The 27,951-nt window shown below is 39.4% G+C and overlaps 2 protein-coding genes across 3 annotated transcripts in view; one reads left to right on the forward strand and one right to left on the reverse strand.

The window, feature by feature from the left end:
* Positions 1-27,951, reverse strand: part of LOC129724241 (uncharacterized) — a 273,777-nt gene that overhangs the window by 239,378 nt on the left and 6,448 nt on the right. The gene's annotated exons all lie outside the window — the stretch shown is intronic.
* On the forward strand, positions 1,689-5,554 carry LOC129724242 (protein snakeskin). Of its 2 annotated transcripts, XM_055678965.1 has the most exons (4): positions 1,689-1,841; positions 1,951-2,075; positions 4,461-4,787; positions 4,971-5,554. In XM_055678965.1, exons 2-4 carry the CDS (start codon positions 2,025-2,027, stop codon positions 5,076-5,078), a joined length of 486 nt encoding a protein of 161 aa, XP_055534940.1. In that variant the 5' UTR covers positions 1,689-1,841; positions 1,951-2,024; the 3' UTR covers positions 5,079-5,554. The 2 variants fall into 2 exon arrangements, with proteins under 2 accessions (XP_055534940.1, XP_055534941.1); XM_055678966.1 differs by lacking the exon at positions 1,689-1,841 and having other exon boundaries at positions 1,848-2,075.

Here is a 27,951-nt window from a genome sequence, read left to right on the forward strand (position 1 = left end):
GGTTTCGATCCAGCACGGTACCAGTATAGAAAACAAAGACGTAGTCCCACGTCAAAAAACCCGAAATGCTGCATTTAGAAGTACAGTGTATATACAATCGTTGCTAGGATGAGTTCTGACCGTTTGTAAAGTTTCTAAAACGGCGTTCGAGCAAGAGGAGCAGCGTGTTAAAATTTTTTTTTGGATGTGGCCAAATCAACAGTGACAAAGTGTTCGGCGAGCGACTATCGACCACCAGGAAGCCTGGAGGCGGCAGCAATCGTAAGGTGCTGTGCTGTTCTGGCCGGATTTAGCGAGCTGCCACTACGGAAAAAGGCAATCGAGTGGTATGATGCGAACAACGTGGTTGTGGCACACAAAGACCTCAATACCCCAAACAGCCCAGAACTATGTCCTATCGAGCTATCGAACAGCAGTTTAAATCCAACTGGCGTTCGGCGGCGAATAAGATCGATAAGACTACTGTACAAGATTTGATGGAAGGTGTTAGGCGGAAGACGCGGCAGTTCGGATTTGGCAAACCAAATGACAAACATTTTTTCATTTAAATAGGGTGTGGAACTAGTTCGTCAGGGGTTTTCTTCGTCATAATTTTTGCTTCATTCTAATGAGAAATATATGACGAAGAAAACCCCTGCCGAAGTAGTCCCACACCCTATAGAAAATATTTGTATTATAACTTTTACTGAAAAAAATTTTTTTTGCTGACCAATTTCTGCACGTTCCAGTCTTTATGCGACAGATTATTAGTCGTAATTGCAAGCTTGATATTGCCGATATCTTCTTAATGACCTTAAAGTCACCAAGATTAAGATATTCTGGGATTCGAGATCCCTGTTGTACAAAGCTCTCTCACACACACATTCTTCATTTTACGTTAGAAAACAGAAATCCCTCGCAGATTCCAGAGCGTTACCAAGATAGAACATATTTCTCTATTGTAAGCATAACGTTTTGTAAAAACTCGTATGTGGAAGATATCACAGATGACACTAGTGTCAATTTAAAAGACGAAGGTGAAATGATCATTTATATTGAGATGAGATTGAAGGTAAAATCCTTTGAAAAAAGTCGATTGGTTTATATACAAGCACAACATAATCCTCACATCACAACTTCAGCCCGTTCCTGACAGGCGATACTTTCCCAAAATGTTAAACATGCTATGATATTACGCAGGTGTTGATTCCTAGGTAAACTCGATTAAAATATGCTGTTTTGTTACCCTTCTGAAGGCGGTGCTTCCTGAGGAAGATTGAACGAAAAAACGGTTTCTGGTCGGATTTATTTGCATATGAATGCGAATGCTTGTCAATGAAAAATTTTGCCGGTCTGTAAAATGATAGAAATTGAAAGTAATAATTTTTAGTCGGTGAAAAAACCCACACATATTAACAACTAAAACTAATAAATGGGACAAGTTGCGAGCCACACAATGAGCCATTTCATAATTCTCAGTAATCTCAATGACGGTTGCTTATCGAAATAGCACAGGGCATAATCATCAGTTCCACATAAAAAACAGTCATACATAGTTCTAACACTCGACCAGTCGTTTTCAATCAAACAGGCAAGCATGTTTCAGTCGGATAATAGCAGCGTGTATCTGCAACTTTTCTTCAGTGGGACTCGGGTGGTGCGTTATCTTATCACATCGCAGCGCTGGCTGATAGGCGGCCATATTGATTCTGCCCCAGCATGAAGGTGAAACGGTGTGCGAACAGATAAGCAAGAAACTTTGTTTCCGCGCCTCGGGCACCTGCCAAAATGTAACACCAGCTCAGAAGTGATTTCATCGTTCAGCGGAGCGAACAGTGAATACCGAATTCCTTGCAGAAAGGGTAAATCAATCATTTACACCTAATCCCTAATTAGAACCAGACCCTCGTGGGTCAGTGAAACGAGCAAAATCATAAGCTAAGACAACCGTTTTCCATCGCTTATTCTTAGGTGAAAGGTCATTTGGTTCGCCTGATCCAGAGTTTCATATATTTTGGAGTCCCTGGAGATAACAAACGGACAAAATGGTGTCGGCAGAGACAATCGGATCGATATTCATAAAAGTTTTTAAACTGGTAAGCAGCGAATAGTGAAATATTTTAATGTATTCCGGTGATGCCCTACTAGCAATTAAGTTTGGCTACAAAATGGACACTCTAATATCGATGGAGTTGCATGGGATTTGCTAACATCAAACATCAATAAATAATCGATTTCAGTGAGAAAAGAATTATACTAATCCCCAACTAGTGTGTATTAGATCAAACTCCATCGAAAAAGGCTATTGACAAGTGAGTAATCGATGGAATGGAACAGTTCCATATTCAATGGATTATAGCGAAGTGTGAAACCATCGTCATCAGGTATCAGTATTTCTATGAAAAGATACATTATCAATCATAGTTAAAGCGATCAGGCTGAGAAAAGTTGGTCGAATTACATGCAGGATTTCAGTTATCCTCACTTGATGAGATGAACAAGTTTAATCATTCTCGCAATGGCAGTATAAGGGTTAGTCGGTTTGATATCAATTTACTCGCATATGACCACACCTAGATAGCAATCGGTAGCCAGGCAGGTGTTGTGTCTTGGTGAGTTTCACTTGAGCAATGTTGGTTTATGCTGGTCTGATAACAAGTTCGTACAATATTGAGCCATAGGCCTTGTATTGGTTAGTTGAAGCTGAAGTTATAACATGATAACGTTTTGCTGGGAAAACAATTACTCATTCTCACAAGTGCTCATACTTGGTAAGATTATTAAATTGTAACAAAATTTTTTATTTGGTTTTGAATTTTACACAAAAATGAAAAGTTTCTACCCGAATTGTTTTTGTTATCAAATATTGCAATGTTTACTAAGTTGAAAGTTGATAAATGTTCAATACTGAAACAAATTTTAGAATTTGATTATAATCTGTGTTCGGTGGAAATTGATCAGTGACGTGAATAAAAGGGAAAATGTTCAGGTGAACTAATATAATGTAGTACCTTATTCAGCACACGAATTTATCAATAATAGTCAAAAAGAATGAAAACCGTGTTTAAATGAATGAAAAAATAGTTTAAAGTCGTTGTTAGGATGGAATTGTAATTTAAGATAATTTCGAAAGACGCTAAAGGTTACTTTCACATATCGTAAACAAGGCAAACATAATTTCAAATTCAACAATTTTTTTTAATGCTTCTATACATAATTTTGAAATATCTTTTGAAATTTTAGTGAAATTCTAAAAACATTTGAAGTTTATCAAAAAACAACTAGCGATGGAATTTTACTGGCTCCAACTGTCTTTACCAGCCGAGATTCGGTTTATTTTAAATCATTGGTTCTCAAGAAAGAGCGATCGAACCTCACAACCTTTCTTAACATTGTCGAAGCGAGCAACGATTTTTCTTTTTGTCAAGACACCACTCGATCCAGGAAAACCAAACAAGTGGTTTGAAATGGTTTCGCATACGAAAATCACTGTAGCTTCAAATGCATTTCACTGTGTTCCGAAGATTGATGGCCGTGTCACTTAAACAGCAAATTTATTCAGAATCTGCTCGTTGAACGTCAGGGTAAACGATTATTTGTTTTGATTTAAGAACTGCTCAAATGCAATATTTTAAATGCTTTGAGTTTTACACTTGTTTATACAGGAACCGAAGTAATTCGTTTACAAAATGTAATATTGTTGGGTTGAGATGAAACACAACAGAGAGGGTATGAAAGAGTTCGGGTTATTTATCTTGCTACGGTAAGGAGCTTTTGTTGGTCTGGAAGCACGTACTCGACACCCATCAGTCACTAATGCTGCAGGTGTGTGCGCTGGGGCAGATGACGTTACGGTGAATCATCGTTGTTTGTTCGTCCGAGCGCACACTTCTACATAGTAGAATTCTGTCGTTTTGTCTGCACTGAAGTACTAGACAACTAAACTACACAGTAAAAAAAATTTACATCTGTTTTAATGCACATAAATGGAGCATTGGAAACCATGTAATATTCCGTGTCGCATTATATTCACATGCTATGTAAATGAATATAATGTGAATTTGCATGCAAGTTTATATTCAAAGTTTTAAGTTTACATCACTTAACGTACAAATTTACATGGTTTTAAACGATTCTGTACTGTGCATTATTAACGGTGTGAAATTGTATTTGTTTTTCACTTTATGTGCTAGTAACCGTTGTGTGCTTTCTTTTGTATTAATTGTGAATTTAATTTTTTGGTACTGTGTAGAACTAGACAACTAAACAAAACCTAAAATACCTACGCCAACAATGCAATTTATATCTAATGAAGTTGCTTATCACATATTATGCTATGCTCAAAAGCAAACATACAACAGAATGAGCTTTTCAGTTTTGTAGGAACAAACGGCAAAACAATACGTTCGTTACGTGCTTGTTAATTAAAATCTTTCTGGCCAAATGAAAGCTTAAAATTTAATAATTGCAAACCCCTGCAGGTTCTAAACATCGTAATCCTCATCCTGTATCGTACCGGTTATGGCGGAGACTTTCTCGGTGTGGGTGGCACGTGGAACCTCAACGAGGAGAAAAGTCCCGATGCGGAGATTGTGGCGTCCGGAGTATTTGTCGGCTACTTCATTTACACCTCGGTTCAGCTAATTACGTTCGCCTTCGGAACGACCAAGTTGAAGCGGGAACTGTCGGACACGATAATGAACGTCGTCGGTACCTTCATGTGGGTTGCCGTGGGAGGAACGGCTCTCCACTACTGGCACGGTTACCTGTCGGAGTACGATTTCCAGCACATTTCACCGGAGCGAACGGTAAGCATTAAATCGCCACTCATCTCAGTGTTTGCGAACATTAATATATTCAAAAGTCCTCGTTCCTTTTAATTAGAACTTATGATTCTTGAAAATTCTCACCCAGCAACAGGCAAACAGTTTCGTCAATTAAACTTTGTCCATTTCATTGCGCATCATTTACGCTGTATCTCTTCCTTGCAGGCTGGTCTTGCTCTTGGTTCACTTTGCGTCGTCTCCGGTGCGCTCTACCTGGCGGATTCGGTGCTGGCATTTATACACTATGCCAAGCATGAGAACAGCAAATACTAATTGAAGGAGGGTACCAGTCCGTCGACTTAATTATACCGCTAGATTGTAAGCTTGAATTATTACCGTCTATCGCGATGCTGTCCCAAAAAAAGCATCGCAAAGTAAAGTAAAGCCACAGGCTCGTAGGTGTACAAACGAGAGGAAAAACTGTCATAATTCATAAGTATTGTTTAAGATTATCAACGCTACTTCTCCAAGTCTCTTACTACCAACAATTATGAAAAAAAAGTTGTAAGTAGCAATTAACGACAATTTTCATTTATTTACTACTTAAATAAGCAACATTGGAATTGTGAAATACTTTTACAAACAAGCAGTGGAATGACTCAACGCTAATTACAAGCAAATAAACTATTTCTCATTGTCACAGTAACTAGTAACAAGTAACAGATTGGAAAACTATTCATAAAACGAACCATAGATCAAATCATGTTCCATTATTATTTTACAATTACACAATAAATTAGGTTAAGGGAGTAATGATTCATATTTATTAATCCGATAAATTGGTACAATTGGAAATTTTTTGATCCTCATTTTGGAATCAGAAATTTTTGGTTATTTTCCCAATTATTGCATTACTTTGGGACTTAAATAAATTGAATCTGAATAATCTTTTCGACTTTTAGATGAATTTTGAGATCACAAGTTACAATGCTGGTTCTATAAGTTATCCCTTGTACGTTATAATCCTTTTAACACTGAAAGTTTGCGTAAAAGCTTAAAACATTTTCTAAAAATTTCATGAACATTCAAAACTTGAAATGAAGACCAACTGAACAACTGAAAGAATAACTTAAATATTTCTTAAAGTTTCATGTGTGTGAAAACTTCGGGATTTTCCATCAAAAACCACATATTGAGCAGAAAGTGTGATTGATAATACACAATCCACTTTTTGGTAGCACGAAGATTGGATGAATAATTTAGAAGTTATGCCTATCTAGCGGCTGTCTGTTTCGTAGGTGGCATTAAGGGACTTATACAAAGCAACGGATGAGGGTCAATGCACGAGCCATGATTTCGCACTTATTAAACTGTACGACGGTGAAAGATTTCAACGAGATGATTTGCAATTTATGCTATCGACTGAGGGATTGTATCAGGGGGTGTTTTTCGGCTTCGCAGTTAAAAAAGCAGATCCACAAGAAATCTTCCAATTTTAGTAGGGGTACTGGGGGTAAGCCCGGCAATGAGGGTAAGACCGTCACCTCTAGGATTTTAACAGAAAACGCTAATTAACTGTGTTTTGGAATGGTATTTAATATTTTAGACATTTTAAGACACATCGAAGACACCGTGAAACGTCAAACGTCAAAATAATAGACAAAACATACGCTACTGTAGCTGATGCGTAAACGGATGTAATTTTTCGTGAGTGGAACTTAAGCTTTTATTCATTTGAAAAGACTAAAATATTTTTTCGTTGCTCTACAATTTATTGCCTGTATTGTAAGCAATCACAGGAATTCGATCTGAGGTAAATTGAAGCGATAAATTCGTAGAAATACTCTTTTTAAAAAAATGTGTGCTGTCGGGGTAACACCGTCACCCACTGAGTTGAGTAAGCCCGACATGGTCTGAGGCTAGTTGGATGTTACTGACACATATTTCTCATATATTACCGATGTCTCGCTGATGAATTAATTAATTAATCGACTTAGAGCCATGCACTCAAGCTCTTCTATGATTTATGAATGATTCCAAGGGTTATTAAAGGTGTCAAATGTACTGAATCAAGTCACAAAACTGACGGCTTGCCCGGTGGTATTTGAAATATGCTCTGATGTGGTCAATTTGCTCCTGGCTTCAATGAAACTAGTTAACAATATGATTTAAAGTGCCACATGATAGGCTTGCCGAGTATCAAATTCTTTCATAGTTTATACATAATGTTCATCGGAACTTGTCCCGGCAATCTGCCCAGAACCAGCTAACCGACAACAACCAAATTCAACAGTAACATACAGGAATGTAAGATCTCTCATTCGGCGGTCTCCGAATTCAAATTGGTTCAGCTAATTCGAGTTAATTCATGAACGAACTTAGGTGCCGGTGTTATCCCCAAGGGGTGCTGGTTTCACCCGCACTGATTGCTAAACGGGCAATGATTCTGTGAAAGAAATATAACAATATTCGCCATAAAGTGCTACTAAAGAATCATTTTCCTTAGGGGGCCGGGCTTACCCCCAGTACCTCTATATTTTTTAATTGTCATTTTCGATTTGGCTGAAACTTCTCAAAGATGGTTCTATGGGCAAAAGATGCCATTTTGTGCTATTAGTTTAATTTTTTGGAACACGACTCATTTTTGAGAAGCCATTTAAAAATGCTACCTTGGGAAGCTATTGATGATAACAAATGTTTTCAGAGCCGAAATGGTATATTTGATCGGTGTGACGTCTTCGGCAATGTTGTAGATAATAATTGTCTTCCCAAAAAAATTACACTCTAAAAAATTTATTTTTTTGAAAACTAAGAACCAATTATCTACACAAGCTCATTTTTTAAAAATTTGATTTTTTTTATAAAATCTTCAAAAGACTATCTAAACAATGAAGACTATCCGATCAAGGAGAAATCAAGAAAACGAAAGTTATAATTTTTTTAAACACTTTTTAATTTTTTATTCACAGTGTATATATGTTTGGAAAGACAAAATTATGATCTACAACTTTACCAAGGACACTATGCCAATCAAACAATTTTTTCAAATTATCATAACTATTTTTTCATGATTTCTCCATGATCGGACATTTCTCAATGTTTAGGCAATTTTTTGTAAGTTTTATCAAAAAAATCCGAATTAATCCACCTAGCGGTGAGACCCAGCCTTTCTCATTCGCACTTCATTATTTGTTGAAACTAATTCGCCAAAACACTTCGAATTTTCGAAAAAAAATTACATCTTGATAATTTCTACCAGGGCCGGCGTCACATTATATTCCCGAGTGGGTAGTAAGGAATAGGGAAGGTTCATGGGTGACAAAGGCGTAGCCGGGAGGGTCGGGGGCGACCTGCTGATACCTAAACATAATTTAAAAAAAAAATCGATAGTGCATCAACAATAGGGTGCGAATGGAATGTTTAAGAGAAATTAGATATTCGAATTTCGTTCAGTAGTAATGTTTCCCATGAGTTTCCCAGGGAAGGTAATTATATAGGCTCATTGGCAAAAGCAATTCCACGCCCTTGCGAGTGGCTTGCCGAGAGTTTACCGGAACATTCGCCAAGGTAGACGAAAACATGCGTGTAGGCATGTTTTTGAGTTCTTCCTTCGATTTATTTATCAACTAGCTGACGCGGCAAACTTCGTCCCGCCTATTTTTGTGTTTAATTTAATAATTTTCAACAGCCCAAATTCATTGATTTCTTGCGATCGTTTGAAATAATTAGTTTTAACGGAATGACAACATCCTTGTCTTTTGCCTTTAGTACATCACCTCTATTCCGGAAACACTCATATTGGGTGGTATTCAGTTATTTTCGTTGTTTTTCAGAAGCTGAAAGGGGTCATCTTCGAATTCAAGATGGTGTCCAGGGTCAACGCTTGGCTTCTATACATTATTTCGATTACGAAGATATTCATATGTAGTAGTATTCGGTTGTTTCCCAGAAGTAGCCATCTTACAATTCAAAAGGGTGTCTGAGGTGAATTTTTAGCTTCATGCATCATTCTGGTTAAAGAAACACACATAATAGGTGTTATTTAGTCATTTTCGGCTGTTTTCCAGAAACCGGAAGTCACCATCTTAGAATTCAAAATGGTGTCTGTGGTCGATTCTAGCTCCTGTGTATCATTCTGGTATCGAAGCATCTAATATTGTATGGAAATCGGCCAGTTTTGGCTGTTTTCCAGAGAGCGGAAGTCGCCATCTTGGATTTCAAAATGGTATTTAGAGACAATTTCTGGCCTCTGAGCGTCATTCTGGCTTTTCGCCAGTTTCCCATTTACCGGAAGTCGTCATCTTACAATTCATAATGTTGTCTGAGGTCGATTTGTGGCTTCAATGCATCATAGCAATCCCGGAAATACCCATATTGAGTGTTATTTAGTCATTTGCCACTGTTGTTTAGGAACCGTAAGTCGCCATATTGGATTCCAATATGGCATTTAGAGACGATTTCTGGTCTCTGAGGGTCTTGAAGAAACACTCGTATTGGGTGGTATTTGGTCATTTTCGGCTATTTTCCAGAAACTGGAAGTCGCCATCTTGTATTTCAAAATTACATTTTGTGACAATTTATGGTCTCTGAGCATCATTCAGGTTAAAGAAACACCCATATTTGGTTGTTTTTGGGCAATTTTCGGCAGTTTTCCAGTCACCGAAAGTTGTCATTTTACAACTCAAAATGTTGGCTAAGGTCGATTTGTGGTTTCAATGCATCATCACGATTTCGGAAATACCCATAATAAGTGGTGTTTGGTCATATCCCGCTGTTTTTCAGAAACCGGAAGTCGCCATCTTGGATTTTAACATGATATTTTGAGACATTTTCCGGATAGAAACCGGAAGTTTCCATCTTAAATTTAACAATGGTGTCTGGAGTCGAAAATTTTTCTTGCTCTCAGAAACCTCAACATATCAAATTGGGTTCCATTTGCTTGATTTTTTAAGATGTGCAGAAATTTGTGTGGAACCCCTCCTTTCAGAAGGAGAGGTGTCGAAACATTATAGTCATCTTTGTTACCCCTAAAAAATATTCACCTGCCGAATTTGGTTCCATTTATTTGGTTAGTTCTCGAGAAGTGCAGAAATTTGTGTTTCATTTGTTTATAACCCCTCCCTCACATAAGTGGGAGGGGTGTCGAACCATTATGGACATATTTGTTACCTCTGAAAACATTTACATGCCAAATTTGTTTCTATTTGGTGGATTGGTTCTCGAGCAGTGCGAAATTTGTGTTTCTTTTGTATGGGACCCTTCCCTTCCAGAAAAGGGAGGGGTGTTAAACCATTATGGATGATTTTGTTACCCCTAAAAACATCCACCTGTCAAATTTGGTTCCATTTGCTTGGTTAGTTTTCGAGATGTGCATGAATTTGTGTTTCATTTGTATGGGGCCCCTCCCTTACAGAAGAGGGAGGGGTCTCGAACCATCTTGGTCACCTTTCTCGGCCCCTAAAACCCCTATATACAAAATTTCACGCCGATCGGTTCTATAGTTTCCAAGCCTATATGGAACAGACAGACAGAAAGACAGACAGACAGAGCTGCATTTTTATATGTATAGATTCCAGGTTTAACGCTCCTGGTTTGCCCAGAAACTCTGGGTGGGACGCAGCTGGGGAACGTTGGGTGGGTTGGCCGACCTGGGTACCGCATCAATTTTCAGCCGCCTTATCTCCTTCAACGATTGCTTCGAGTAGTGGGCCGATACCAGATCCGGCCAGAGCACCGCGTCTTCGCCCCTATGGTATTACTTGATGAACGACGCAACTTCCGGCAGGCACTTCGTACTATAAATTTCCCCGTTCACGGCCAGTACGGAGCTTCTCGCTGATTGTTAGCCACAGCAGCACCTTCTTTGGAAACTTGGCGTGTGAAATGAATTTCACCTCAGAGGTCACTTCCTTCATGAGGAAAGTAAAATACGCCCTGCCAGTCGTTGTTAACCAGGGTGAGATGGGTCTCGGCGTTGATCACCACCATCACTTCGCGATTCGCCGGAAAAATCGACTTGACCATCTTATTCAGCCGCTGTCATTGCCTGCAGGCTGCAGCTCCGAGACCAATTGACGGGACTGCCACTTTCTGATGTATATGTTCGTCTGGTACTTTTCCACTGCTTGGCCGGTTGAACCGACCTTCCGATCAAGCGTACGCAGCGATGTAGCCACTTTCCCTTCGGTCTTCCTCTTTAGCATTTTTTGGAGCTTCTCGTTGCTCAGGGCCGTCGGCCGTCGGCCGTCCGAAACTGGTCTTTCTTTTGATGCTCTGATTGTAGTCCAACAGTGCCAAGATGTTGTAGATACCGGGACAAGCGTAACCGGCGTCCCTTTTCCGTACGATGTCTGTTTTCGCGGCGGGGTAACGTAACGTTGATCGCGTACACTTCTGAACGGAGTAGCTTTCTAGCTTTCGTCATTACGGTTAGAGTTCAAGTCAATTCTTTTCTGCTGACTCATGGGCTACTTTGATTGTTTCGTCAGTGCGTGTCAAGGTAAACTCATGAAAATTCGGCATTTTTTGAGCATTTTTCAATGCAAGCGTTGGGGCACAACAATTTTTTCTTCTCGAAAAAAGTCTCCATCCAAAATTTGAGCTTAATCGAACTTCTGATAAGATTTCACTTACAGTCAAGGAAGTCTTACATTTTTGACCAACCTAAAATGCACAAGAGTAGTTCTTTGAGTTTCCGAAATCAATTTTTGCCTTTCTCCTAGGAAGGTATAGCAATCACTTGCAAAACCGAAAGTATAAAAGTGCTCCAAAGGGCCGAATGGCATATATCACTCGACTCAGCTCGACGAGCTGAGCATTTTCTGTATGTGTGTGTGTATGTGTGTGTGTGTGTGTGTGTGTGTGTGTGTGTGTGTGTGTGTGTGTGTGTGTGTGTGTATGTGTATGTGCAGATTTTTATTCTCACTCACTTTTCTCAGAGATGGCTGGACCGATTTTCATGAAATTGATTGCAAATGAAAGGTCTTGTTGCCCCATAAGACCCTATTGAATTTTATTGTAATCGGATTTTTAGTTTAGAGGTTATGTTTGAAAATGTGAAAATCATGAAACATCAATATCTCAGAAACTACACAACCGACTTTAACAAAATTGGTCTAAAAAGAACGGGCTACATAGAAAACCCTCAAATTTTGAATTTCATGAAGATTGAACCTGTAGTTCAAAAGTTATGAAAAGAAACGTGTTTTGAAGACTACTTAATCTCACTCATGTTTCTCAGAGATGGCTGAACCGATTTTCATAAAATCAGTGTCAAATGGAAGGTCTTGTTGCCCCATAATACCCTATTGATTTGTTTTGCAATCGGATTATTACTTCGCCTGTTATGTTTAAAAATGTGAAATCCAGCTTTGAAAAGGAACATATTTCGAAGACTACTTGAACTAACTCACTTTTCTCAGAGATGGCTGACCCGATTTCCACAAAATTAGTGTCAAATGAATGGTCTAGCTGCCTCATAACACCCTATTGAATTTTACTGCAATCGAACTGTAACTTCATTTGTAATGTGCCGACTTGTAAAAATCACGAAACTTCATTATCTCAGAAACTACACAACCGATCTGATTATTATTATCAGATGAGCGGGCTAGTTAAGAGTTAACTGATGAATTATGATTGAGCACGTGGTTTCAAAGTTTGGCTGCTGTACACGTTCCCATTTCATTTGATTATAATCGAACTTAAGCAACCGTTATGCATTAAATTTTTAATAAAACAACGAAAGTATATTATCTTAAAGATTACATGACTTATTTGAACATAACTAGTGTCATACGAACGAGTCATCTCTCAAACTTACAAATAACAAACTTCATAACAACGGTTCAAAAGTTATGGAAAAAAGAGAAATTCAAAGACTATTTAAAACTATACCCGCTTTGATCGATATATGTGGCCTCAACATAATTTAAAAGTGGTATCGTACTATTTGAACGTTCCAAGTTCATTGATTCCTTGCGGTTTGTTTGAAGTCTGCAAATGCACGACGAATCGGCCATAGGATATGATCAAAGTCAAATAACAAATCGTTTGAAATGATTGGTTTATCGAAAGGACAACATCCTCGTCTTTTGGCTTCTGTACATCGCCTTAATTCTGAATATATTCATATTGGGTGGTATTCTGTCATTATCAGCAGACTTTCTGGCATCAATCTAACACCGGAAATACCCATATTGGGAGGTATTTTTGGTTGTTTTCCAGTAACTAAAAGTGGTAGTCTTCAAATTCAAATTAGTGTCCAGGGTCAATGTTTGGTTTCTATGCATCATCACGTTTACGGAAATATCCATATTGAGTATTATTCGGTCATTTCCGACTATTGCCTATAAGTTGCCATTTAGCAATTCAAAATGGTGCCTGAGGTCAACTGTTAGCTCCTTGCATCATTCTGGTTCCAGAGATACTCATATTGGATAGTAATTGTTTATTTTAGGCTGTTTTTCACAAACCTGTAGTCGCCATCTTGGATTTCAAAATGGTATTTAGGATACTGGTTTTTCAGAAGCCGAAAGTCGTCATTTTTGACTCTAAAATTGCCTGTGAAATCAATTTCTGTCATCTGGGCGTAATTATGGTTCCGAAAACATTCATATTGAATGGTATTTGGTCATTTCCGGATGTTTGCCAGACACCGGAAGTCACCATCTTAAAATTCAAGCTTGTGTCTGTGATCAATTTTTAGCTTCTGTGCATCTTTCTGGTTCCATAAATACTAATATTTAAAGGGAATCGTCCATTTCAGGCTGTTTTCCAGAAACCAGAAGTTGCCATCTTACAATTCAAAATGTTGTCTGAAGTCGATTTGTGGCTCCAGTGCATCATTACGATTTCGAAAATACCCATATTGGGTGGTATTTGGTCATTTGCCGCTGTTTTTCCGACACCGGAAGTCGCCATTTTGGATTTCATAATGGCTTTTGGAGACAATTTCTGGATTTTGAACGGCATACTGGTTAAAGAAAAACTCATATTGGGTGGTATTTGGTCATTTTCTGCTGTTTTCAGAAACCGGAAGATGCCATCTTACAATCCAAAATGTTGTCTGAGGTCGATTATGGAACATATTTGTTACCACTAAAAACATTCACCTGCCAATATGGTTTCATTTAGTTGATAAGTTCGCGAGATGTGCAGAAATTTGCGAAGAAACATGTACTTCCAGAAGAGGGAGGGGCGTCAAACCATTATGGACATGTTTGTTACCTTTAAAAACATTCACATACCAAATTTAGTTGTATTTTCTTGATTGGTTCTTGAGCTGTGTGAAATTTGTGTTTCATTTTCATGGGATCCCTTCCTTATAGAAGAGGGAGTCGAATTTCAAACCATTATGTACATATTTGTTACCACTAAAAACATTTACCTGCCAAATTTTGTTCCATTTGGTTGATTAGTTCTCGAGATGTGCACAAATTTGTGTTTCATCCAACTATTATGGACATATTAGTTACCCCTTCAAACATCCACATGTCAAATTCGGTTTCATTTGCTTGGTTTGTTCTTGAGTTGTGCAGAAATTTATGTTTAATTTGTATGGGACCCCTCCCTTCCAGAAGAGGGAGGGGTCTCAAACTATCATAGGAGCCTTTATCGGCACCAAAAACCCCTACATAAAATTTTCACGTCGATCGGTTCGGTAGTTTTCGGGCCTATATGGATCAGACAGACAGACAGACTTGACTGCATTTTTATATGTAAAGATTACAACATCAATATTTTAGAACCTAAAGACATATACATTTATTGGATTGAAGCGTTCATGTAAATCTATTTTTACAAATAAAAAAATGAATGAGAAAGGCTGGGTCTGACCGCTAGGTGGATTAATTTAGGTTTTTGAAAGCAAATCTCTTAGAAATGCATGAAATGTAGATATCTGATGTTGTTTCATAAATATTTGTTTTAACAAAAATTAAATATCAGGGACATGGAAATTTTTGCGTTGATAAACTCGAGTTCTGGTGTAGACTCTTTGAGGCTCTACTTCCCGAAATCCAATCGCGCTCAAATTAGGTATGGGAAATTTTTACGAGAAAACAAAACTTTAGAACTCTACCGTAAATGAAATTTAGAACTCTATCGTAAATAAAACTATTAAAAAATAATCCTTTTTCCTGAGAAAGTTACAACTGTACATAAATATGTAGATTTATAACCTATCGCTCAACGATATCAAGAAAATCAATCGCTCGAAACATTACATTTCTTTACGGTTTTTCCCGATAGTTCCGTGTGGGTAGGTACCCACATGGATATTTTCCGAGTGGGTACTACTACCCATACTACCCACATGAAACGCCGGCCCTGATTTCTACTGGATTCTTAGTTTATTCTAAATAATAAAATTGGGTAGCCAACAGCACAATACATTCCGCGTCGAACACTCGACAGAAACGGACGTGCAAAGTGGTCGTTCTATTACAATCCGGTCCGTGTGTACGAATAGCCAAACAAAAGAGTGTATTATTCAAGGCCATCAGTTGACAGTCGAGTCCGTGTCGCTGTGCTGAGTGATCTCACACCCGGCTCACTGCTGGTGGCTGTATTGGTGCTGCTGCACTGGTGCTGCTGGCTGCTTTGGGTGCAGCTTCGAACGATCGGACAACCACTGCTGGAAGGAAGAAGTAAAGAGGTGCGTGTTCTTGTCGGCGCTAGTTCGCTAGTGCGCTACATTTAGCGCGATGGATATAGATCCCTCGCCTCCCGTGTCACCATCCCCGAACCCCCCTGACCCTGACCCTTCTGCTACCCCCTCCCCTGTTCATTCTCCAGTCCCCCCTCGCCCCAGGATTTACCCGGACGGATCTCAACAGGGCAGCTATACTGTTTATTTTCGTCCAAAGGCAGGAGTGAATTCAAAGCGATTAAACATACTGCAAATTTCAAAAGACCTGACGAAGGGGTACAAGGCCGTGACCGAAATTTCCAAGGTCCGACCTAACAAGCTCCGTGTCGTGGTCAGTGATCTGGCACAGGCCAATGCTATCGCTTGCTCTGAGCTCTTCACACGCGAGTATCGCGTTTACATACCCGCACGAGACGTGGAGATCGACGGTGTCATAACCGATTCGAGTCTGTCTGTCGAGTGTATCCTAAAAAGCGCAACCGGTTGCTTCAAAAATACCGAAACACAGGCGAAGATTTTGGATTGTAAGCAATTGCGGTCCATGTCTCTCGTCGGCGGTAAAAAAGTTTACACTCCGTCAGACTCGTTTCGCGTTACGTTTGCCGGATCTGCACTCCCTAGCCACGTCTCGATCGACCGGGTTCGTCTGCCTGTGCGATTGTATGTACCCCGTGTTATGAATTGCACCAATTGCAAGCAGTTAGGCCACACAGCCGCCTACTGCTGCAATAAGGCACGATGTAGCAAGTGTGGGGAGACTCATGCGGAAGATTCTTGCAGTGTTAATACTGAAAAATGTATTCACTGTGGGGAAAACCAGCATGAGCTCTCCACATGCCCGGTGTACATGCAGCGCAGAGATAAAATCAAGCGGTCACTTAAGGAGCGTTCAAAACGTTCTTACGCTGAGATGCTGAAGAAGACCGTGACCACTTCTACCATAACATCGAACCCCTTTGATCTGTTGCCCTCCGATGAAACCGATTCTGACGATTCATCAGCGGGAACATCTTATGCCAATCCTGGGGAGTCTAGGAAGAGGAAAAATGTTTCTTCTCCTAAACTTCCCCGTAAAGGTCCTAAGATTTCCCAAAGTGTAATGAAAAGTACGAACAAACCAAACAGTGCTGCGGAAAAACCGAGGCAAACTCCTCCTGGGCTTGCAAATTTAAAGTCCCAGAAGGAGTTCCCAGCACTGCCAGGAACATCTAAAACCCCAGTTGTTCCTTTTGCACATCCAGTTGATGAAACAAACTCTGGATTAGTGAAATTTTCTGACATTGTGGACTGGATTTTTGAAAATTTCAATATACCCGATCCAATTAAAATTTTTCTTACAGCATTCCTCCCAACAGTTAGATCATTTTTGAAGCAGTTGACTGCCCAATGGCCCCTCCTTGCAGCGATTGTATCCTTCGATGCCTAATTCAACTGCGTATATGAAGGATTCTATCTCTGTCTTACAGTGGAATTGTAGAAGTATTTTACCAAAAATTGATTCGTTTAAAGTTTTGATAAATAAAAACAAATGCGATGCATTTTCCCTTTGTGAAACTTGGCTTACTTCAAATATTGATCTCAACTTCCATGATTTTAATATTATTCGCCTTGATCGAGACACCCCATATGGAGGAGTACTTTTAGGGATTAAAAAGTGCTATTCTTTCTATCGTATTAACCTCCCCTCGATTCCAGGCATCGAAGTTGTCGCATGTCAAATGACAATACAAGGTAAAGAGCTTTGTATTGCCTCAATATATATTCCTCCCAGAGCACAGGTTGGGCAACGGCTGCTCTTTGATTTAATAGAACTTCTTCCCTCGCCACGTTTGATTTTGGGAGACTTCAACTCTCATGGCGTGGCTTGGGGTTCCCCATACAATGATAACCGCTCCTCTTTAATCTATAACCTTTGCGATGACTTCGACATGACTATTTTAAACAACGGTGAAATGACACGTATCCCGAAACCTCCAGCGCGCCCAAGCGCTTTGGATCTATCCTTATGTTCGACGTCGCTACGGTTGGATTGCACATGGAAGGTAATCCTTGATCCTCACGGTAGCGACCATTTGCCTATTCTTATTTCAATTAATAACGGGTCGACTCGCATGCGACCAATTGACATTCCGTATGACCTCACACGGAATGTCGATTGGAAGTTATACGAGGAAATGATTTCAAAAGCGGTCGAGTCGATTCAACATCATCCACCACTTGAAGAATACAACCTCCTCGCGGGCTTGATTCTCGACGCCGCGTTGCAAGCCCAAACGAAGAAATATCCCGGTGTAACGATCAAAGAACGGCCTCCCACTCCGTGGTGGGACCAAGAGTGCTCCGATGTCTACACGCAAAGATCCGACGCGTTTAAGGCCTACCAGAAGGAAGGTATTCCTGGCGACTATTTACGGTATTCGGAGCTTAATACCAAGCTTAAAAGTTTGGCTAAAGCAAAGAAACGCGGATATTGGCGTCGGTTCGTGAACGAGACGTCGAGGGAGACATCGATGAGCACTCTTTGGAACACAGCCCGAAGAATGCGGAATCACGTAACGGTCAACGAAAGTGAGGAGTCTTCAAGTCGGTGGATATTTGATTTTGCCAGGAAAGTATGTCCGGACTCTGTTCCTGAGCAAAACATTGTTCGCGATGCGTCTCCGGGCCACGACGCGATAGAATCACCTTTTACGATGGCAGAATTTTCAGTTGCCCTCCTGTCCTGTAACAATAACGCGCCTGGGTTAGATAGAATCAAATTCAACTTGTTGAAGAATCTACCCGGCAATGCCAAGAGGCGCTTGTTGAACTTGTTCAATAAGTTCCTGGAGCAAAACATTGTACCGCAGGATTGGAGGCAAGTGAAGGTGATCGCCATCCAAAAACCAGGGAAACCAGCTTCTGATCACAACTCTTATAGGCCGATTGCAATGCTATCCTGTATCCGGAAATCGATGGAAAAAATGATACTCCGTCGTTTAGACCATTGGGTCGAATCAAATGGTCTACAATCAGATACTCAATTTGGCTTCCGCCGTGCCAAAGGGACGAATGATTGTCTTGCGTTGCTTTCAACAGATATTCAGCTGGCGTATGCTCGCAAAGAACAAATGGCGTCTGCTTTCTTGGACATTAAGGGGGCTTTTGATTCCGTTTCTATTGACATTCTTTCGGGTAAACTTCACCGACAAGGATTTTCTCCAATTTTGAACAATTTTTTGCACAATTTGTTGTCCGAAAAGCACATGCATTTTACGCACGGCGATTTGGCAACTTTTCGCATTAGCTACATGGGTCTTCCCCAGGGCTCATGTTTAAGCCCCCTTCTTTACAACTTTTATGTAAATGACATCGACGAATGTCTGGCAAATTCATGCACGATAAGACAACTTGCAGACGACAGTGTAATCTCTGTTACAGGAGCCAAAGCTGCCGATTTGCAAGGACCATTGCAAGATACCTTGGACAATTTGTCTGCTTGGGCTTTACAGCTAGGTATCGAATTCTCTCCGGAGAAGACTGAGATAGTAGTTTTTTCTAGGAAGCATGAACCTGCTCAGCTTCAAACACAATTAATGGGTAAAACGATTTCTCAGGTTTTGGTACACAAATATCTTGGTGTCTGGTTCGACTCTAAAGGCACCTGGGGTTGTCACGTTAGGTATCTGATGAAAAAATGTCAACAAAGAGTGAATTTTCTTCGTACAATAACCGGACAATGGTGGGGTGCCCACCCAGGAGACCTAATAAGGCTTTACCAAACAACGATACTGTCTGTTATTGAGTACGGGTGTTTCTGCTTCCGCTCCGCAGCAAACACACATTTGATCAAACTGGAGCGAATACAATATCGTTGTTTGCGTATCGCCTTGGGTTGCATGCAATCGACCCATACGATGAGTTTGGAGATCTTAGCTGGAGTACTACCATTGAAAACCCGCTTCTGGAGCCTGTCTTCTCGTATTCTAATCAAATGTGAGGTCTTGAACCGTCCCGTGATTGAAAATTTTGGAAGGTTAATCGAACTTAATTCTCAAACCCGTTTTATGACATTGTATTTCAATCACATGTCCCAAAATATTAACCCTTCTTCGAATATTCCAAATCGTGTCGACTTATCAAATACTTCTGATTCTACTGTTTTTTTCGATACATCCATGATAGAAGAAACTCGTGGAATCCCGGATCATTTACGCGTGCAGCAGATCCCTAAAATTTTTTCCAATAAATATCGAAACATCAACTGCGACAATATGTACTACACTGACGGATCACTTCTTGATGGGTCCACTGGCTTCGGTATCTTCAATAACAATTTAACCGTCTCCCATAAGCTCGATAATCCTGCTTCTGTTTACGTCGCAGAATTAGCTGCAATTCAGTACACCCTAGGGATTATCGAAAAAATGCCCACGGACCATTATTTCATCTTTACGGACAGTCTCAGTTCCATTGAGGCTCTCCGATCGATGAAAGATGTTAAGCACTCTCCGTATTTCCTGGGGAAAATACGGGAACATCTGAGTGCTTTATCCGAAAAATCGTATCAGATTACCTTAGCGTGGGTCCCTTCTCACTGCTCGATACCGGGTAATGAGAAAGCGGACTCTTTGGCTAAGGTGGGCGCAACAAACGGTGATATTTATGAAAGACCAATTGCCTTTAATGAATTTTTTGCATTTGTACGTCAGAATACGATCATCAGTTGGCAAAATTCTTGGACCAAGGGGTAACTGGGAAGGTGGTTACATTCCAGAATCCCCAAGGTATCGACGAACCCGTGGTTCAAGGGGTTGGATGTAGGTCGGGATTTCATTTGCGTGATGTCCCGGCTTATGTCCAATCACTATAGATTTGACGCGCATCTCCATCGTGTTGGGCTCGGGGAGAGTGGTATCTGTGCCTGTGGTGAAGGTTATCACGACATAGAGCACGTTGTTTGGTCATGCCCTGTACACCGTGACGCCAGGTCTAGATTTAGTAGCTTCCCTGCAGGCCGAAGGTAGGCAGCCGGCTGTTCCTGTTCGTGATGTCTTGGCGAGCCGTGACCTATCCTACATGTCCCTTATATACGTTTTCCTGAAATCCATCCACGCCCCAGTTTAGTCCTATCCCCTTCCGCCTACATCCAACCAAACGACAAGAACACGTTAAGACCCCGGATCCGGAAACAGCAATCAGACCCGCACGATACTCTCAAGGCCCGATGGAAACAACCCAATATGCCAGTCCGTAATATCTTGGCCCAGCAGCGGAACAAATTTAATATGCTGCTTACCTATGGCAATGAAAACCATCAAACAGCAAACCTGTGCTTTTAATGCAAAATATTCTAGCTTTAAGTTAGATTTAGTTTCAGCTCGTAGTCGGCAGCGAGGATAAAAAATTTGCTTTTAGTTATTAAGATACTTTAGAAAGTAAGCTACCAGATATAATTGGCGCCGTTAAACATTGAATTGTATTTGTGCCGTGTCAAATAAACTATAGATGAAGAAAAAAAAAACAGCACAATACATTCTAGAATTGCCAAATACGATCCAAAGGTATCTCCACTCTTTGCGTTCCAAGAATAGCGATGTTGTATTCAGTGTGAATAAATTTCATAATGATATACACACTTTAAAATTATTGCCAGGTCTCGGTGATTTTTGCCGAGAGCGGCACCACTGTCACCAATGACCAATGACCATCCAATCACCGATCACCAATGACAGCTGTCACATTTTTTCGTAAATCTCGGTTCACCTAACTTTATTTTGTGAACCTTACTAGTTTTGTGAACCGATCTAACCATCTCTGAGAAAAATTAGTGACATTAAGCAGTCTTTGGAATATGTTTCTTTTCAGAACGCGATTTCACATTTGTATACATAACGGACAAAGTTACAGTCCGATAACAAGTAAATTCAACAGGGTCTTATGGGACAACTGCATACAATTCAAATTTCGTGAAAATCGGTCCAGTCATCTCTAAGACAAATTGGTGAATTTAAACAGCCTTCGGAACACGTTTCTTTCAATAACATTCGAACCACATGTTCAATTATTATAGAAATCATTAGTTAAGGATTTTCAAGGAAGTCTTTTCATTTGACATTAGTTTTTGTAGTGTAGGAGATAATGAAGTTTCGTGATTTTCACATTTTGAAACACAGTGCCTAAATTAAAAGTATGATTACAAAGAAATTCAATAGCAACCTATAAGGCATCTAGGCCTTACATTATTACTTCCATTTTACACTAATTTTGTTAAAATCAGCTCGTCGAACCGAGTCGAGTGGTTTATGATATTTGGCCATTGGGACCAATTTTATACCTTTGGTTTTTTCAGTGATTGCTAGGAGAAAGGCAAAAAATACATTGAAAAAAATTCTCAAAATAGTATTTTTGAAAAGCTTCTCAAAAATGAGCACAAAATGACATCTTTTGCCCACAGAAACATCTATGCAAAGTTTCAGCTAAATCAAAAATGGTCGATTAAATTGGGTGTCCGTTTTTTTTTTGGTATTGTTCAGTAGAAAAAAAATTGAACCGAAGATAATTTATTTTCTTGATTGAATTTGGAGTCGCAATACTCATAGTCTTTTAGTAGTAAAATTTTTCGATCATTTTCCTCAGATGTCGAGTAATTCCTGGAGCATTAATTACGATTCACGCGTCTTGGAATAAACACAGCCGAAATTTAAGCTTTCCAATTTTTCCTTGTCATTTAAATTTTTGTGTATTTCCCTCCCAATATTAATTTACCGATAAAAAAAGCAAATCATTGGTGCTACAATCTGGTTTTGAACTTGACCTTCTGTTTATTATACACAGACTTCATAGCCAACTCGTTTAATGTACAGGACAATTGCGGGGCTAGCATTACAATCCTACTGACACTAACAGTCGCTCCCGGGCCGAGATTCGAACTTACGACTACTTAGGCTAGCATCGCTTCTCGAGACCACCTGAACTTGAATCAGATCACTAGTTAATTACGGTATGCTTGCGTTCGAAACTGTGAAATTAGATAGCCAAACCCGGTGCCTCAGCATCAAGCAGCTCAGGAACTCTCAGGCTTACTACCCATGGTAGAGGGGTATGGCGAATCGCCTCTCGATGACGGCTGGTGCAGGATTCGTACAGCTAATAGGAAGACCGCAACGGTGACACTAAGAGTAAGCACCTATCGGCAGAAATATACCAATCATGGGAATATGGCGCTTTCGAGATACTCTTTATTATTCATACATTCCCCTGAGTATCAGCAAGCGCGCACCGACACGCAAAAACTCTTTTGTATTGATACTCAGACACTGTAAAAAGTACGCGAGCTCCTGCTTGCGAGTAGGAATACTCAACTGAAATTGCTCGACTAGGTGAAGTGCTTGAAAACCTGTGCTCGAAAAGGAAAATGCTTTCTTCCCGGTTTTGCTTTATGCACCGACAGTCGACAGTGGGACGAAGAATATGTAAAGTATCGCAACGTGTAGAGTATTGGACTGCTTTGGTGAATTTTTTCACAGTAATCTAATGCAAAACCAGTCGAAACAAACCACTGCCGAAGCAGTCCGATACCCTATTATTTGCAACCATCGCAAAGCATCTCGAAACAATTGTCTTCGGCTGGTCGTCCTCATGAGTTGGGGAGTAGGTATTAGGGTGGGGAATCGTTATATGGAAAAAACGAAACTTGATAGCAGAAGGCCAGAACCAAGTTTTTTTCGTTCTTTTTGGGGCCCCAAACAATCCTAAATTTATCGGAAGTCGATTGGTTTTGTCTCCGCTTGGCGCATTGCATTTCAAATTTATAGGGAGATTTGTATGGAAAAACCAACTTTTTTTGCATTTTCCATTCTATAGAGCTCAAAATGGCTCAAACCAAAGGTTTCATGACTTCAAATGGTAGGTTTTTTGATGCCTTACAACTTGGCCGAAGACAATAAATAGCTAGGGTGTCCCAAAAAAAATGCTAGAGCTGTTTAAAGTTGATTATGTCAAAATTTATGTTGCAAATCATTTTTTCTGCCAACACTGCCAGTGTACCGGCGTCAGTCAGATTTCCATCAGAAGTGACCTCAGAAACACGTTGTAGATTCTACCTATGACTAGAATGTTGACCTAAATTTGTTTGCTCGATCCAGCTGAGTGTATAAACTCGTTACGACAGGTTACTTCTGATGGGAATCCTGCTGACGCCGGTACATTGGTAATGTTGGCAGAAAACAAAATTTTCTGCATTCAAATCGACATATTCAACTTTGATCAGCTATAGCTCTTCTTATGGAGCACCTAGCTCTTCAGTGTCTTCGGCAAAGTTGTGAGGCATCTAAAATACTATACTTTAACATAATATAGTGCATTATTAGAGTATTATTGAGCTCTCTAAAAAGGTAAATGCAAAAAAGTAGGTCTGGAACTGCATATAGTCGGAAATAAGCCAATTTTTCAACTTAGTGCATCGAGCAAGCCCTCTTCGGGAATCATTTCTGTATAGTTTAAGCTAGTGAAAAATCATCAGAATGTTCGGATTATTAATGTTGTCATACATTTAACATAGTTGAGAAAGTGGGCTTCTTGTTCACTCACGGCTTCTCTATTTTCACGTTGTTTGCCCAGGTGATTTATTACAGAATGCAGAAGTAGTAATGAATGTTATAATAGTGTCGAAATGATTATATAGCCTTACTCTAGCATTCTTACAACTTCAGATATCCTTTTTGAAGCCGTTTTATGGAAACAAGCCCTCCACAAAATAGGTATAATGAAATACTTGGCATTCCAACTTCATGTAAAGTTTTAAATGGTATCCCCGCCGATACCCGCGCTCATTCAAAGACTAAAATGTTCCCTCGTGTTCATAGAGACAGGAGCAAAAAAGGTTTCTGAGCAATTTTCGCCGAAACGTTCACAATATCAAAAACAAAAACGAGCATGCGACGCGCATGCGCCGCGCAAGCGGCCATTTTTTAGCAAGCAATGTTAGCTTAGAACGCTACTCATAAAATTAAAATTCAAACTACCTAAATATTAATAGCCGTTACGCATACCTTAACTTGGTTTGATACACCTGGATCATAACATGCTATAAGTAGCCGTAAATCGTGTTTTGTAAGAATAATTGCTAAATTTCTCAAAAAATACATCAGGTACTAACTTCCTATCCAAGGAAGAGTTTCTCAAAATACTATTCTCTACAAACTTTCTTTAGACATTAACCTTTTATTTTGCTTCCTCGAGAAGTTAGCTATAGCGCCCCCCTAGTGGTGAAATTTCGAACTACATAGCCATCACCAAAAGTTGGCCAGTAGTTTCAGGATCAACTTTCGAGAAGACATCGTTCATCTAGGAGGCAACCCTTAGTAGTTATTAATTTCGCCCTGATTCCAGTCCTTTCCGACCACTGTGATGCACCAAGCGGAGACAAAATCAATCGACTTCCGGTGAGTTTAGGGTTGTTTGGGGCCCCAAAAGGAACCAAAAAAACTAGGTTCTGGAAAACCGATCATTTTTCCCCACCCTAGTAGGTATACACGAGTACACACGAGGAAAGTAGAATAAAGCAGACATTATACGAGGCAAATGTTTGCAATATTTGGTGTGTAATTTATTTGCGCAGAATTTTTCTTCGGGTAAATATATTTGTTACGCTAACTATTACACTATAACAAATATTTATTCAAAACTCTGTTTGCTCGAATAACATCCAAGTCTCTTCGCTATTTTTTTGCAAATATGTTTGCTGTGCTATTACACGATGCAAATTATTTCCAGAAAATAAACTTTGTAGAAAATATAGCAAATCTAGTTTCCATTCTCCAACAATGTTTCATCTGCCTTTAGAAAATATAGGAGAATGTAAAAATAGGTAAATAAAATAGGAGAATGCGAAAAATGCAAGTGATATGCTCAAAAAGATCAGGATACAACTATACAGTGTTTTATCAAGGAATCTAAGAAAATTGATCCAATATTCATACTAAGGTGTACTATATGGTCACCAACGGAAAATATTTTTTTCGCTGCACTTAAAACATTGTTTATACAATTTGCTTAACCCACGACCTCTAAAGGTATCTGTCAACGCTCCAAATTTTTTAGGATTGCTTCAAGTGTACAATGTTAATGTAAACAAACCGCGATTTTAGAACGCCTTTAGGAAATTCAGTTTTAATGTGTTGAAAATCGAACAAATTTGAGAGTTTTGCACCATAAATTGATAGTTTTAGGACCTACTGTGTTAGATCATTTAGTTTTTCATTTAAATAAATGGTTTGTTAGACAAAAAATTGAAATTTCTTACTAAAAACGTTTCAAGACACCACTTGTTTAACTTCTTACTTCGATCTATTCTTTGAAAAACATGAAGTCTTACTGTAATTTATTTTTAAATTACTATGATATTCTGTACTTTTATAATTACAATAAAGTAACTTACAATGCAGTGGCAAAAAATTTCCCATTATTGTTATTGGGGTTAACGGGCAGAGGCAACTATATTGCCACCAATTTTTTCAATTGATTCAAGGGTGTATTTTTAAACAAAAAAAACGTATGTGTTCTTCCTGCTGTAAAGAGTACGTTTTACTGAAGTTTGTGCTGATTCCTTGTCTAGTTTCTACACCCTTATACACGGTTAATGTATAAAACTACTCTCTAAATTTGAACTATACGCGATAAATATTTGATGTTTGACGCCATGTTTTCTATGTTGCAATAATTTCGTGTTCACCGTTTAGAACCGGTAGTTCTCTACGGAATCGACACATAACGCTTCTCGCGGAGAACTTGAACGTCTCTGGAGTTTTCGAAAGGAAGATGCTGTGGACTATCTACGGTGAAATACAGACGGACGATGGAGGATGGCGAAGACATAAGAACTATGAGCGGCAAGCGCTGCTTGGAGAGAATCCTATTGCACCACTACTGGCGAAAGTCAATAGGCTGCGGTGGACCGGTCACGTCATGCGAATATCGGATGATAACCCTGTGAAACCGCTTCTTTTCACGATGGCTCGAACTGCTCGAAGAAGACTTGCGGTTGGTGAGACGCCGAAACACAGCTCAAAACCAAGCAAAAACAGTGGTTTGCCGGTCTCACGTCACGCACTCTCAATATGGGTTACGTTGTGGTAGGTATATGAATGCAGAAGATTATTGAAGAGAAAATAGGAGAGAACATCGTATAATACAATATGAAGTATTTTCCTGCTATTTTTTAGTAATACCGCTTCAAGAAATACTAATAGCACAGAATGGCATCTTTAGCCCATAGGAACATCTGTGCCCAGTTCCAATCAAATAAAAAATGACAATTAAAAAATAAATTTTAAAATTGGAACATTTTTGGGGAATTGCTCAGTAGGTATGATGCAAACATAATGGGTGAGTCATAAGTGTTTTCTTTAAATTCATTTCTTTATTGCATGTTTACAAGGTCATACCATGTGTGTTTTAGATGTGAAATAATTAAACAGATAGTGGCTTCACGCCCTTCATATTCAGGATTCTCATCACCGTGCCCAACGACGGTTGAACCTTTTGGCCAGCTTTTTTATTGTTAGCCACTGGCCTTCCAGCGTAGAATCGAAGGTTCATATTGTAAATGGTAATGGTAATAGCCACCTTCGATTTCGGATGCTTTCCAAACACCCGGAAGACGCGCTCCCGGAGAAATCTCTGTTTCGCGACGTTCATTTTAAATAAACAAAAACGCACGAAACAATGCCTACAAAGAAGAGAACAGAACCACACATACCTATTTGTCTCTCTCCAGCATGTGAGGCAGACAACGTGACATGAGTTTAGTCCTGGTTTAATTACCTTTTGCGTCAAAAAAACCTTTTCCCAAAATACATAGATCTTCTATTTCACTATAAAGGCATTAATGTTTCATGATTGAAAACAAGGACTACAAAATATTCAAAATATCCTATCTGGAAAGTTATTGATAAATATCGTATCTTTACTGCATCGAACAACGTATTTGAATTCTATATTCTTAAGGAATGGTTTTTTTAATATGTAGAACTTCAAAGGAAAAGAACTATTTGAAACATTTAGGTTAATGGCGACAGAATTAAAAATAAATCTGGGCTCATAATTATTTCGGCATTTTAAAATAACTTGAAATTAGTTATTTCCATCAGTTTCAAGTAGATTTGTGTTTTCTGTTCGTTATATTACTTCGATCGGGTTATACTCAGCAGATATAGCTTCTAAATGCTGAAAGCAAGCGGTTGAGTTGAGAAAGAGAAGGGGTCATTTGAAGCTGATAAACTAAAAGGTTTTCCCAGTCGGGAAATCGGACGTTGACACACAAGATCGGGTGAAGTGATAAGGAATCATTTAAAGGATCCACAAAAATATTCCACTGTATAGCGAAGGTCGAAGAGATGGAAGCTGTCGATGAGGGACAATCGGAGTATTGTAAAACTAACGTCAAACTCGATTATATCGCTATCGAAAATCAAATGCGCTCTGAGACTACCAGCCTGTAAGCAAACAACTCGCAATACTTTGCGTACCATCTCCAACATGAATAAGTGAAAATGCTGCAATCTGAAACGAACA

Source organism: Wyeomyia smithii, chromosome 2, assembly GCF_029784165.1.
Source record: "Wyeomyia smithii strain HCP4-BCI-WySm-NY-G18 chromosome 2, ASM2978416v1, whole genome shotgun sequence".
NCBI classification, from domain to species: Eukaryota; Metazoa; Arthropoda; class Insecta; order Diptera; family Culicidae; genus Wyeomyia; species Wyeomyia smithii.

Bases quoted from the DNA above. Each gene is read 5' to 3' on its own strand.
- LOC129724242 (XM_055678965.1), top strand. From the start codon at position 2,025: ATGGTGTCGGCAGAGACAATCGGATCGATATTCATAAAAGTTTTTAAA. The intron at 2,076-4,460 runs GTAAGCAGCGAA...AAACCCCTGCAG, and splicing joins TCATAAAAGTTTTTAAACTG to GTTCTAAACATCGTAATCCT. The intron at 4,788-4,970 runs GTAAGCATTAAA...TCTTCCTTGCAG, and splicing joins ACATTTCACCGGAGCGAACG to GCTGGTCTTGCTCTTGGTTC.